The following is a 14,836-nucleotide window of genomic DNA, read 5'->3' as shown; positions in this document are numbered from 1 at the left end:
TACTTGGTTCCATTTCCCAAAATATAAACAAACTAGCAGCTGAATTTAAATCTACTTGGCCTAGACCAGAACTTTTCTAAAAGATGCTGCAGCCTTTGTCCTGTTACCTGCATGAATGTAAAAACCTTCTTGTGCACCGCAGGATCCCATTCTCCGCACTGTGAACCTTCCGGGCAAGCGTTCCTCCTATCGGGATTTGTATCCATTTAGAACACATTCTCCGTTCATTATAAATAAATTTATTCGGTTACATCCCCAGTGTGTCGGCACAGAACCGTACCGGCGTTTGCAGTCTGAGCTGCTACTCCTGCACAGGCACGTTAAGCTCATAAACTTCCACCACCTCATGAAAAATGGTTTAATATAAGAGAGCACATCATATTCAAGTACATCATTTCTCAATGTAGCTTTTCTTACACTCATAGCCACTTTATAAAGTATTTATTCTATCCACGTTCACTGGATACGAGCAATCGTGCGCTCTGATTGGCTACGCCACTACCAAGCTATCAGCTCATATACCGTGAGTAGAGAAAAACAAAATAGCGGCACGCATCAAGCCAGATATATCATTTTATCATCAAGTATTTAAAAGAATATAGGCCCCTCCCCCAAATATCTCCTGTTCTGCACTCCATGGTTAGTCACGATGTTGTTTATTTGCCAACCATCAAAAAAAAACCGAAAGAAGAAAATGGTGGCGTCTGTTACTGAACCAACCGAGGACGAAATAATTACTCCAAAAACAGCCCCCGCCCCCAAAAAAGGCGACAAAATATGGAATGAAAGTATTTGATGCCAAGAACGTAAATTTTTTTTTTCCCCCCCAGGACTCATTATAATAGCATTTTTCACAAATTGCTACCGTCATTTCACTGGTTTGTTTACATTCTAAGCAGAATTGATTTTGTCTGATGTACAAAGTTTATTGAATTTGAAAAAAAAAAAATCTCAAAATCCAGCGAATGTGGATAAAATAAAACAGTTATTCCAGTCAATCTCGTCATACATGGCTATGCGCCTTGTCGGCTATCAGCTCATGTACGACTCGATTTCATGGAATAACTGTTAAACATAGTGTAAATATACAAAGAAGAAGAAGAAGAGGTGTGATAAAGTACACTGTAATGCTGAGTTAGGGTTTGGCTTTTCTGTGCACGGACTTTAAAAGTACAAGTTTTGATATGTAAGAAGGCAGAGAGCGCTCATTAAAGGCCTGTTCGCAGAGCAAAGCTATCCGCTGTTTCAGGGCACGTCAACGACGCGTGCAAAACATCCGACGATCCCCTCAGCCCTGAGAGTAGAACTCCAGCATTTTCAACGAGTTGATATCCAACACATCTGAAGCGTATGCCACAGGAAAACAGTTGAAACTTGTTGACACAAAAGTCCAACCTTGATCCAGTAGCTGCCGGATCAATAAGTGTTTAAAATGCGTAACTATCCTGTATAACCCAAGTTCAACTACTTTCACGACTAAAATGTCATTCTGGTGAGTTGTGTTTCAGACCTTGTGGCATCTGTGCATAAACAGACCCACACTGGTGACGCACATATGCTACAGATGTGGCAGACTCTATGAGAAGCGTCAGCGACAAAGGGGCTAATATGTAGTGGCTGGAGACACACACACACACACACACACACACACACACACACTGCAGCAGTTAGCTCATGCAGGAGCACTGGCCACTACAGCACATGTACGATTTATTACATGCCATCTTGAGTTAATTTCTTAATTTAGTTGGCTGCAGAAGAAGCTGCTCTCTCTCTCTATCTCACTTGTCTTTTCCCCCTCTCTCACCTCCCTCTTTCTATACCCTGCTAATGCTGTTTAGGCATGGCGAAGTCCCACGCTGTGTCCTGCGCGCACTTCCACATCGCACGCACCAGGCGGGTGAAACCCATGTCCTTGGGCTTCTCAAGCCCCCGCATTAGCCTCTGCTTCATGATGGATATGAACTCCTTGTTGCTCAGCTCACCGTTACCTGAGAAAGAAGTGCTGTCAAATGACTGTGCTTCGGTTTCGTTCTATTTCTCATTTCTGAACAAAAGCAAGCGCGCACTTACCGTCGCAATCGAATAAGGCGAACACCACGTCGCACACATGGTCTGACAGCTCCACCTTGGCGACGGTACGAGCCACTTGCTTCATTGTGGCTAGAAAGAGGGCAGGAAGAACAACAATATTAGCGCCAGGTCTGCCTGTCATCACAAACGTATACCAACAACGTCTCATGAAGGAAAGATCTGCCCAAGTAGGTTATAGCGTGATCTAGATAGATTATCTAGCTGAAACAATATACTGTAACAAGGTCACTTTCTCCCTGGTAAGGACTTTCATCAGACAAAAACATGGAAGGAGGAAGAGAGGAAATGGCGTGAAAAGCACCTCTAATGACCTCGTAGGGTAATCAAGAGTCAGAAAACGGGCACTGAGGACGTCAGACAGGGACAGGAGAGAAATCAGCTGCCACACAGCAGCTTCTGGGTCATAGCTGAGCCAAAAAAAATAAATAAACCAACCCATGACACGGTCTTTAGTCTCCATAAGAACCATCGATTTGCTTTGTTCTCCAATGAAGAGCGCAGGAGACAAGAGATGGAGATATGAGAGATGGACGCCGGGTTATAATTTCTGCACCAAGACGAATCAATTTCTCCATTATCAGTTCTGCATGGCACGGAGCAGAAAATGTAATTCTCTTTCAGTTCAGAATAGAGCGGGAAAGGGAGATGCAGAGACAGAAAGACGGTGGATACGTGGGAGAGAGAGACAAAGAGAGTGAAAGGAATTAAATGAGGAAAAAAAATAATGAGGGGGAGTGTGAATTAGAGAAAGGCAAGACACCGGCATAAATGGCATGAACCTTCCATGTTGAAAGTGTAGACTTGGTCTGTGCGTCTTTACTGGCTGTGCCTCTATTGTGCACTCAGCCTCGGATTTTTTGACGTTTGCTAAATTTACGCTGCAATCAAAAGTGGACCAAATCCAAATTTGGTGTCCGGTATCGGCTACGTTAAAACAAATTTTGAAAACTGGGTTTGCAGTGTGAACACAGTGCTTGTGTTTTATTTAGGTTTAGTCCAGCATTGTGAGACGCTGTTTATTTTTCTGTTTGTTTCTGTTCCATCAAGAAATTCCGAGCTACGATGGAGGCAGATTGTTTATATATCAGTAGACAGAGAAATGAAAAATAACTACAGGTGATCTTGAGAAATTTGATTAAGATGTACTCGGCAGTTTAAAGGAACAGTCCACCGTACTTCCATAATGAAATATGCTCTTATCTGAATTGAGACGAGCTGCTCCGTACCTCTCCGAGCTTTGCGCGACCTCCCAGTCAGTCAGACGCGCTGTCACTCCTGTTAGCAATGTAGCTAGGCTCAGCATGGCCAATGGTATTTTTTGGGGCTGTAGTTAGATGCGACCAAACTCTTCCGCATTTTTCCTGTTTACATAGGTTTATATGACCAGTGACATGAAACAAGTTCAGTTACACAAATTGAAACGTAGCGATTTTCTATGCTATGGAAAGTCCGCACTATAATGACAGGCATATTAACACCTTCTGCGCGCTTCGGCAGCGCATTGATATCTGAGCTCCGTATCAATGCGATGTCAAAGCACGCAGAAGGTGTTAGTACGCCTGTCATTATAGTGCGGACTTTCCATAGCATAGAAAATCGCTACGTTTCAATTTGTGTAACTGAACTTGTTTCATATCACTGGTCATATAAACCTATGTAAACAGGAAAAATGCGGAAGAGTTTGGTCGCATCTAACTACAGCCCCAAAAAATACCATTGGCCATACTGAGCCTAGCTACATTGCTAACAGGAGTGACAGCGCGTCTGACTGACTAGGAGGTCACGCAAAGCTTGGAGAGGTACGGAGCAGCTCGTCTCAATTCAGATAAGAGCATATTTCATTATGGAAGTACGGTGGACTGTTCCTTTAAGGTGAGACGATGTAGAAGACAAAGCAAGAGGCATCAGTAATATGGACATCTTAAAGCTAGACCGCCTTTCAGATTTTTCAAGTGTAGGTCATAAGAAGAATTTTCCCTGACATCCGATTGTTTTTGTTTAGTGGACTGAAAGCTACTCAATTCGAATCACAGACTTCCAAATTTTATTAGTCTAAAAAAAACAAAACAATTAAGGAATTTAGGGCCACATGGCCCTAAATTCTCCGCTATTTTTTCCTGCTTCACCATGACGCAATACAAGATACTACATCATGCATCACGTGGTGGGCTTTCCCTGTTTGCGCAAAGCATTGTGGGATACAAATTTGAAACAGGAGAGAAAAATGGAGGACGTGAGTGTGCGAATGAAACGTGAAAGACCGACTACAGTAACGGAAAGCGAGAATAAAAGACGTTATGTTATATGTGAAGGAAAGGAAACGCAGGACCAAACTAATAAATATCGGCGGTCAGCGAGCACCTCGGTGTGATCAGCTGTTCGTTTAGCGACAGAATGATGGAACTGTCAGTGCACCGTCAAAGGTCAACCTGTAGATGGCAGCTGCTGTAAAACCCAAAAGAAGAAGAAGGTGGTAAACCTGCGCATGCGCACACGGACTTCGTCTGTCTGCTTGACTGCAGGAAGCGAGTGATTTCATGCACATTATTTGCTCGGGAATCCCCTCAAATTAAATAGCTTCCCAGCCACAGAATGGCCTGTTTTTTTTTTTTAAAGATATTACAGAAATAAACATACATCACAATGAATGAAACGCAAATCATTCGTGATTAATCTGTGTTTTCTATCCCTCCAAATCTGTCTCTCTGAGTTACATGTCAATCCTGGGATCGAGATGCTGACCTCTTCTGCTCCTCGGACCTGCCTGATCCATCCTGATGCCCTGTGTCTGGTTGGAGTCTCATCGCATCGCTCCTGTGGAGGACGGCCCCATATGGAGAGTTGAAAGTCGCACTTGGAAGACGCTCTGGACTCTTACAGTAATGCTTTTATGGCTGAGGACTACAGTTGACTTGCTTACTTTAGGACTGCGGTTGTCATGAACAGTTTTGCACTCAAATTTCCATCAATGAAGAGTTACAACATCAACGAAACTGACTTCATGTTAAACCTGTTAATGTTATAGTCATGTTGTCTGTTGTTGCCCAAATGAGGATGGGTTCCCTTTTGAGTCTGGTTCCTCTCGAGGTTTCTTCCTCATGTCGTCTGAGGGAGTTTTTCCTTGCCACCGTCGCCACAGGCTCGCTCATTGGGGATAGATTAGGGATAAAATTAGCTCATGTTTTAAGTCGTTCAAATTCTGTAAAGCTGCTTTGCAACAACGTTTATTGTTAAAAGCGCTATACAAACAAACTTGACTTGACAATGACCAAATTTCAGAGGGAACTAAATTTCACCGATTTTATGAAATCGAAAGGCCGTCTGCTTTTAACATGGGCAGATGAAGACGGACAAAAAAAAAATGCCACTCGGTCATTTGCCAAGCTTCAATTGTCCAGTTTCTTGGCGGAGAGGAATGGAACTTGATGTGGTCTCAATGTTCAACATGACATGCGCTCTGAGATGCTTTTCAGTTCACCACGATTGTAAAGAGTGGTTATTTGAGGTTCCATTGCCTTCCTGTCAACTTGAACCAGTCTGGCCATTTTCTTTGGACCGCTCTCATCATCAAACCATCTCTGCTTACAGAACTGCCACTGACTGTATAAACTCCAGAGACTGTTGTCCCAGGAGATCAGCAGTTTCTGAACTATTTATACCAGTCCATCTGGCACTGACAGCCATGCCATGGTCAGTCACTGAGATTAAGTTTTTTTCCCCCCATTCTAATGTTTTTTTATGAACATTAACTTTATAAATGGAGCATATTAATTAAAAATAGTTGGATGATTAGATAGATAATGGATATTTAAACTAATGTGTCTTAAAAACAATAAAAATAACTGTTCATTAAAATAGTCAACCTGATTATGATCACTCAAGGGCCAGAACGAATATCTCCAAACACTGAGCAAGCTTCAGGGGTTCAGCATTCATCCGCAGCCACGCTGCCATACAGTGCCTTGCAAAAGTATTCATACCCCTTGAACTTTTTCACGTTTTTCCACCTTACAACCACGAACTTAAAAGTTTTTTATTGAGATTTTATGTGATAGACCAACACAGAGTAGCACATAATTGTGAAGTGAAACGAAAATGATAAATGGTCTTCAAAATTTTAAACAAATAAAAATCTGAAAAATTTGATGTGCATTAGTATTCAGCCCCCCAGTGTCAATACTTTGTAGAGCCACCTTTTGTTGCAATTACAGCTGCAAGTCTTTTGTGGTATGTCTCTACCAGCTTTGCACATCTAGACACTGAAATTTTTGCCCATTCTTCTTTGCAAAATAGCTCAAGCTCAGCCAGATTGGATGGAGAGCGTCTGTGAACAGCAATTTTCAAGTCTTGCCACAGATGCTGAATGGGATTTAGGTCTGGACTTTGACTGGGCCATTCTAACACATGAATATTCTTTGATCTAAACCATTCCATTGTACCTCTGGCTGTATGTTTAGGGTCATTGTCTTGCTGGAAGGTGAATCTCCTTCCCAGTCTCAAGTCTTTTGCAGCCTCCAACAGGTTTTCTTCCAGGATTGCCCTGTATTTAGCTCCATCCATCTTCCCATCAACTCTGACCAGCTTCCCTGTCCCTGCTGAAGAAAAGCATCCCCATAGCATGATGCTGCCACCACTATGTTTCACAGTGGGGATGGTGGGTGCAGGGTGATGAACAGTGTTAGTTTTCCGCCACACATAGCGCTTTGCATTTAGGCCAAAAAGTTCAACTTTGGTCTCATCTGACCAAAGCACCTTCTTCCACATGTTTGCTGTGTCCCCTACATGGCTTCTTATGCCTGTCTTTCAACAATGGCTTTCTTCTTGCCACTCTTCCAAAAAGGCCAGATTTGTGGAGTGTATGACTTATAGTTGTCCTGTGCACAGATTCTCCCACCTGAGCTGTGGATTTCTGCAGCTCCTCCAGAGTGATCATGGGCCTCTTGGCTGCTTCTCTGACCAGTGCTCTCCTTGCTCGCTTTGTCAGTTTAGGTGGGCGGCCATGTCTTGGTAGGTTTGCAGTTGTGCCATACTTCTTCCATTTTTGAATGATGGATTGAACAGTGCTTCTTGAGATGTTCAGAGCTTGGGATATTTTTTTATAATCTAACCCTGCTTTAAACTTCTCCAGAACTTTATCCCTGACCTGTCTGGTGAGTTCTTTGGTCTTCATGATGCTGTTTGTTCTTCAGTGTTCTCTAACAAACCACCGAGGCCTTCACAGAACAAATGTATTTATGCTGAGAGTAAATTACATACAGTAGGACTCTAACTAATTAGATGACTTCTGAAGGCAATTGATTGCACTGGATTGTATTTAGAGGTATCAGAGTACAGGGGGCTGAATACTAATGTACACCACATTTTTCAGATTTTTATCTGTTTAAAATTTTGAAGACCATTTATCATTTTCGTTTCGCTTCACAATTATGTCCTACTGTGTGTTGGTCTATCACATAAAATCTCAAAAAAAAAACTTAAGTTCGTGGCTGTAAGGTGGAAAAATGTGAAAAAGTTCAAGGGATATGAATACTTTTGCAAGGCACTGTAGCTACAGCAGGCTGCCACCTGACTCACACACCTACACTAGATTTAATAATGCCACACTGTGAGGGGATGCAAGCGCTTCAGAAAGCATGGAGAAAAGGAAGTGACATATAATATGAACAGCAGCGGATACCGTTCTCCAGATCAATAAAGGAACAGTGGATAAAGAGAGCGCAGTAATCTGCTCCGGGTTCTGGGGCTTATGAGTGCTGAGAAGCAGAGACTGGAACGAATCGGGGGGGGAAATGGTTCCGACACTGCACTGTAATATGTATCCTGATCTGTTCTAATTTCTAACCCTGAAACATCAGTGCATGAGCCCATCACAGCCACAAGTTTTTCCACTCATACCTGATTGAAACGTGTCCCTGATAGAAAGAGGCAGAAAGTGATTATAAACCCAGAGGAGGTACACTACCGTTCAAAAGTTTGGGGTCACTTTGAAATGCCCTTATTTTTGAAAGAAAAGCACTGTTCTTTTCAATGAAGATCACTTTAAACTAATCAGAAATCCACTCTATACATTGCTAATGTGGTAAACGACTATTCTAGCTGCAAATGTCTGGTTTTTGGTGCGATATCTCCATAGGTGTATAGAGGCCCATTTCCAGCAACTCTCACTCCAGTGTTCTAATGGTACAATGTGTTTGCTCATTGCCTCAGAAGGCTAACGGATGATTAGAAAACCCTTGTACAATCATGTTAGCACAGCTGAAAACAGTTTAGCTCTTTAGAGAAGCTATAAAACTGACCTTCCTTTGAGCAGATTGAGGCCCACTTTACACGGGGACGGTCTGAAACAAAAACGCAAAAGTCCGTTTTCGTTCTCACTTTTTTCCGCGTCTACACGACCGTTTTCAAGGAGGAAATCTGCGTCTATACGGTGACGCATAAAGGTGTGGAATTCAATCGGATGTGCATGCCAGGCGGCTAGGTGGTGCTGTGAAAGACCTCCGCTATGTCTGCACGCATGCGCAACGTCTTCCGTCTTGTCTGATCTGCGCCGCGAAAACTTTGACTACTCTGGCTATGGTAAGTAAGAAAGTAAGTAAAAAAGTAAAAGCATGCTACACCCGCCTCTGTTCATTAACGGTATATGTGCAGATTCGGTATAGATGTTCGAAGGACTCCTGGACGTTTATTAAAGCTGCCAGAGCAGCTTGAAGGTCCGTTGGATCGATGTAATCAGACATGCTCTTACTTTTTTACTTACTTTCTTACTTCCTGGGCTGGCATGTACAGTATATGACATATGTATGACGTAAACGCGTACCCGACGTGAGCAGATCCGAGCAGAGTTTGGTGTATTGGGTAGTTTAGACGGATATGCAACGGGGGCTGTTTTTAACTTATCCACTCTGGAAGGCGTTTTCAATTTTTTCTGTTTTTCAGCCTCGGAAACGCCATCCCCGTGTAGACGAAAGGCAAAATATTTAGTCGTTTTTACCCGACAGCGTCCTCGTGTAAACGGGCCCCGAGTTTCTGGAGCATCACATTTGTGGGGTCGATTAAATGCTCAAAATGGCCAGAAAAATGTCTTGACTATATTTTCTATTCATTTTACAACTTATGGTGGGAAATAAAAGTGTGACTTTTCATGGAAAACACAAAATTGTCTGGGTGACCCCAAACTTTTGAACGGTAGTGTATAGTGAGACGTTTACCCCCCCCAAAAAAAAGTGTACGTGTGTGTGCGCGTGTGTATACCTTTGTCGATGGAGGCACCGGCCATGTGGTAGAAACTCAGTGCCGTGTCCACATCATTCACATTCTTCAGAAACGTGAAAAAATTCTCCACTTCTTCAAACGTGATACCCTAATTAATACAGAAGAGGCAAGCGAGAGCTGAAAGAATTATTGCTTTCTACCCAATGAAGCAAAACAGAAAGCAGTAAAGTTATACAGGCTGTTCATTTGTTTTATGATGTCAGGTTCCTTTAGTAAAAAGAGCCGCAATTGGACAAAAGGAGCTTAATTGATTAAGGATGTAAAATTAAGCAAGGAAGAATCTCTCTCTCTCCGACACTTCAGGTTCAGTCTTATAAATCTCAAAGCAGGGGTGTGCGCGTGTACAGGCGACTGGGTGTGGATCAGTATGTGTGAGATGTTTTAGCGCAGTGCTTCCAGAGAGGTAGGTAGGTGAGCAGGATACAGCTAATTACCTGATTACAGTCATTAAGAGAAAAGAGACTGGCACAAAAGTGCTCTTTACCCAAAGCAGAAGATCTGAAATCGAGTTAGGCACATTTACTGTTCCTCGATGCCCAGTTCACCTCATTCGGAGTCATAAAAGCACATATTTGATTTCATTTTAAAGCAGTTCTCGCAGACAAAATAAATACATCATTCTTTGCCGAAGGTGGAATTACTTTTGGCTGTACTGGTGTGAGGCGCTTCCTGGAATCTGCTTTTCTGACTAAAAATAGCAGTCGTGTTGAACAATGAAGGTACATCGTTTAAATGCTTCACTGTACAGCACAACTGCTTGAACGTCTCAATACAAGGAAACAATTACTTTCAGACTTCGTTACGGTCAGAAGTTTACATACAGTGACATGAATGTCATGCCAATATTTGGGCTTTCAGTCATTTCTTTGAACTGTTCTTTTTCTGTAGCAGAATGATTGTACAGCATACAGCTTTAATTTAAAAAAAAAACACGAGAATTTGGTACACAGGGTCAAAATTATACATGCACTCACTTGGATTATTAATTCAGAGGTGCTGAAACTTCCAAAATGTCTCTTATCTTGCCAAGGCCGAGGTCTCTTAACTTCCTGTTAGTGATCAGGATTGACTACAGCTGGTAGCTTCTCTGTGGTTTGTTTACAGCACTCACTGGATTGGCCAACAGTAAAATGGGAAAAGTCCAAGGAGCTCAGTGCAGATCTGAGAAAGAGGATCGCAGATGTACACAACTCCGGAATGTCTCTTGGAGCCATTTCTAAACAACTGCAAATTCCAAGATCAGTTCAAACAATTGTATGCAAGTTATTGTGAAGTGTAGTCACTTTGCCAAGCCACTTTGCTTCAAGAAAACCCAAACGGTCACCCTCAGCTGAAAGGAAATTGGTTTGGACGGTCAGGAACAACCTGGGAACCACCATGGCACAGCCCTGCCATGAACTGGAAGCTGATGGATCACTGTCTACAGTTCAGTGAGTTTTACATCACCATGGACTAAGAGGCTGCTATCCAAGAAATAACCCCCTGCTCCAAAACTGACACCTTCAAGCTTAACTAAAATTTGAAGCTGACCACACGGACAAAGAAAAAGCCTTCTGGAGGAAAGCTGTATGGTCAGATGAGACAAAGATTGAGTTGTTTGGCCTCAATGACCACCATGTACAGAGGGACACTGTACCAGCTGGTGGTGGTGGTAGGATCATCATGCTCTGGGGCTGCTTTGCTGCCAGTGGAACTGGTTCATTGCATAAAGTGGATGGAATAATGAAGGAGAACTACCTCAGAATTCTTCAGTAAAAACCATCAGAAACTTGAACATGACTTGGGAGTTACAACGGGACAATAAACCCAAACAGGCATCAGAGCTGGTTGTGGAGGATAAAGCAGGCTAACATTCAGCTTTAAACAAGTCCTGACTTCAACACTATTGAAAATATATGGACCGTGCTTATAAGTCTAGTCCATGCCAAGAAAAAAAAAAAAAAAAAAAATATATATATATATATATATATATATATATATATATATATATATTTTAAATTGAGCTCTACCAATTCTACCATGAAGAGTCGTGAAATATCCAACCAGAATTCTGCCAGAAGCTTGTTCATGGTCAACAAAAATGTTTGGTCAAGGTGAATCTTGCGAAGAGACATTTTACCCAAATATTAGGTGTGCTGTATGTATATTTTGACCCTGTGTTGATTTCAGAAAACCCAAAGAAAATTAAAACTTGTGCACAAAATTCTAGTGTTTTTTTTTATTAAAGCTGTATGCTGTACAATCATTCTGCCACAGAAAAAAGAACAGTTCAAAGAAATGAATGAAAGCCCAAATATGACCATGACATTCATGTCACTGTATGTAAACTTTTGACCACAAGTGTAAAATGAAAAACATTAAAACTGTCAAAGGTTAAATATATTAAACAAGAAATAAAGGAAATATCAAAAATATCAAGATCTATGAAAATGCTAAAGCTGAATATACAAGTACAAAATCACTTGCTACAAAAATAAATACTGATCTGTGATATGAGCAATTCCAGCGTTATGGACGTGACACTTGAACTCAAAATGGCAACAAATGACCCAGTGCATGTTTTATTGTCTCCCAGTATTTAAACAGGTGTTGCATATTTTAAGGCTGTACCATACTGGAGAAGTGATAGAACAAGAACAATTCCCATAGTACATCTAGGGCATGCCAGAAAATGCCAATAAAAGATGCGTTATGGATGTGACAGAAAAAGTATCACTTTTCTTGGGTGACTGTACATTTTTATCAAACTCTGTGAAATTGTAAACCTAATGTCGAAATGGAGATATCCATTTGATAGAGGGGTCCAAGGTGAATATTAAAAAATCTTTGTTTAAAATATTTTGTATTTCATGCAGAGTTTCGGAAGGAAAAGTCAGCGTTATGGATGTGACGAAATTCCGTTATGGATGTGACGCGTCTGAAATAGACATGGCATATGTTTAGAAAATCAGCAATTTAACCACCATAACCCTTTGAAAAACTCTCTAAATATCAGCTAAAACTATCAAAGTTCTTAAATAATATTTAGGATGGCTATTGTTTTGCTGTTTTGTGGATTTTAGCATACATTTCTGTGGCTTGTGGCAATAATATAGAATTGTACATGATCAAAGTTGATTTTAGCTTGGGTTTTACATTATAAGAAAGAAAGACTGACAGTGACATATTAGGTTGGTTACAAATTGGTTCAACTTATTCACATCTGTAAAATACAGGCCTAGGTGATATCTCTGGGAGTGGTTTTGATGTTTTACATGTTGCTTTATTTTTGCATGGTGAGGTTGACATTTACATGGAATTGCCCATATCTAAACTGAGAGTTATTGATATAAAACACAAAACGATTAGAAGTCAACTCACACTTTCAAATCTGGGCCATTCCACTGCCCACCTATTAACCAGCTAATGCCTCCACATCGTCAGATAGTGTTTAATCACTCAGCAAGTCAAAGAACCACAACATCCCGCCAAAGCAAGTCAGAAGCTCCTCAATGGAAAGCAGCGGAACTAGTTATGTCGAAGCCTCATATCCACGAGCACCAAGTGATCACTGGATTTGAATATTAGGCTGGTTTTGAAAAAAGGAACAGCCAAAAAATAAATAAATAAATAATAATTAGGGTGGCACGGTGGTGTAGTGGTTAGCGCTGTCGCCTCACAGCAAGAAGGTCCAGGTTCGTGTCTGCGTGGGTTTCCTCCGGGTGCTCCGGTTTCCCCCACAATCCAAAGACATGCAGGTTAGGTTAACTGGTGACTCTAAATTGAGCGTAGGTGTGAATGTGAGTGTGAATGGTTGTCTGTGTCTATGTGTCAGCCCTGTGATGACCTGGCGACTTGTCCAGGGTGTACCCCGCCTTTCGCCCGTAGTCAGCTGGGATAGGCTCCAGCTTGCCTGCGACTCTGTAGAACAGGATAAAGCGGCTAGAGATGATGAGATGAGATATACATACATACATACACATACACACAGTGCTGAGCGTAAATGAGTGCACCCCCTTTGAAAAGTAACATTTTAAACAATATCTCAATGAACACAAACAATTTCCAAAATGTTCACAAGACAAAGTTGAATATAACATCTGTTTAACTTATAACGGGAAAGTAAGGTTAATAATATAACTTGGATTACACATTTTTCAGTTTTACTCAAATTAGGGTGGTGCAAAAATGAGTGCACCCCACAACCAAAACTACTACATCTAGTACTTTGTATGGCCTCCATGATTTTTAATGGCAGCACCAAGTCTTCTAGGCATGGAATGAACAAGTTGGCGACATTTTGCAACATCAATCTTTTTGCGTTCTTCAACAACGACCTCTTTTAGTGACTGGATGCTGGATGGAGAGTGATGCTCAACTTGTCTCTTCAGAATTCCCCAAAGAAAATAATTTCTCTACACCACAAAGGTGAAGGCTATAAGAAGATCAGCAAAGCTTTACTTATCAGTCAGAATACTGTAGCAAAAGTGGTACAAAAATTTAAGAAAGATGGAACTGCAACCATCTCACAGAGACGTCCAGGTCATCCACGGAAGTTCACACCTCAACAGGAGCGTCTTCTGATGAGAAGCGTTGAAGAAAATCGGCATGCGAGTTCACTGCAGTTATCTAAAGAAGTAGAAAGCCAAACTGGGGTGACTATTTACCGTGACACGATACGGCGTACACTGCAGAGGAATGGCATGCATGGATGCCGTCCACGAAAGAAGCCTCTCCTAAAGCTCAGGCACAAAAAAGCCCACCTAGAGTTTGCCAGGGCCCATGCTGACAAAGATGAAGACTACTGGGACTCTATACTCTGGAGTGATGAGACCGAGATAAATGTTTTTGGAACTGATGGCTTCAAAACTGTATGGCGTCGCAAAGGTGAGGGATGCAAAGAAAAATGCCTGGTGCCTACAGTGAAACATGGTGGTGGCAGTGTCATTATGTGGGGCTGCATGAGTGCTGCTGGTGTCGCGGAGCTGCATTTCATTGATGGCATCATGAATTCACAGATGTATTGCTCTATATTGAAAGAGAAGATGCTACCATCACTCCGTGCCCTTGGTCGTCGTGCACTTTTCCAACATGACTAAACACACATCTAAGGCCACTGTTGGATTTCTGAAGAAGAACAGGGTGAAAGTGACTCAGTGGCCAAGTATGTCTCCTGATCTGAACCCAATCGAACACCTATGGGGAATTCTGCAGAGACAAGTTGAGCATCACTCTCCATCCAGCATCCAGTCACTAAAAGAGGTCGTTGTTGAAGAATGGAAAAAGACTGATGTTGCAAAATGTCGCCAACTTGTTCATTCCATGCCTAGAAGACTTGGTGCTGTCATTAAAAATCATGGAGGCCATACAAAGTACTACTTGTAGTAGTTTTTGTTGTGGGGTGTCCTCATTTTTGCACCACCCTAATTTGATTAAAACTGAAAAATGTGTACCGTATTTTCCGGACTATACGTCGCTCCGGAGTTTAAGT

At 41.8% G+C, this 14,836-nt stretch overlaps 1 protein-coding gene across 1 annotated transcript in view; it reads right to left on the bottom strand.

The window, feature by feature from the left end:
* Positions 1 to 344: 344 nt before the first annotated feature.
* The window catches only part of micu1 (mitochondrial calcium uptake 1), a 142,533-nt gene continuing 128,041 nt past the window's right edge, over positions 345 to 14,836 (bottom strand). Inside the window, exons 10-12 of the mRNA XM_060925465.1 lie at positions 9,346 to 9,454; positions 2,074 to 2,163; positions 345 to 1,991 (exon numbers count right to left, since the gene is read on the bottom strand). Of these exons, the coding sequence (XP_060781448.1) occupies positions 1,828 to 1,991; positions 2,074 to 2,163; positions 9,346 to 9,454 (363 nt within the window). The 3' untranslated portion in view covers positions 345 to 1,827. The remainder of the gene's footprint in view (positions 1,992 to 2,073; positions 2,164 to 9,345; positions 9,455 to 14,836) is intronic.

This window comes from Neoarius graeffei, chromosome 7 (assembly GCF_027579695.1).
Source record: "Neoarius graeffei isolate fNeoGra1 chromosome 7, fNeoGra1.pri, whole genome shotgun sequence".
Classification (NCBI taxonomy): Eukaryota; Metazoa; Chordata; class Actinopteri; order Siluriformes; family Ariidae; genus Neoarius; species Neoarius graeffei.
The sequence above is the reverse complement of the archived record's forward strand: the minus strand, read 5'-3'. Positions and strand labels throughout refer to the sequence as shown.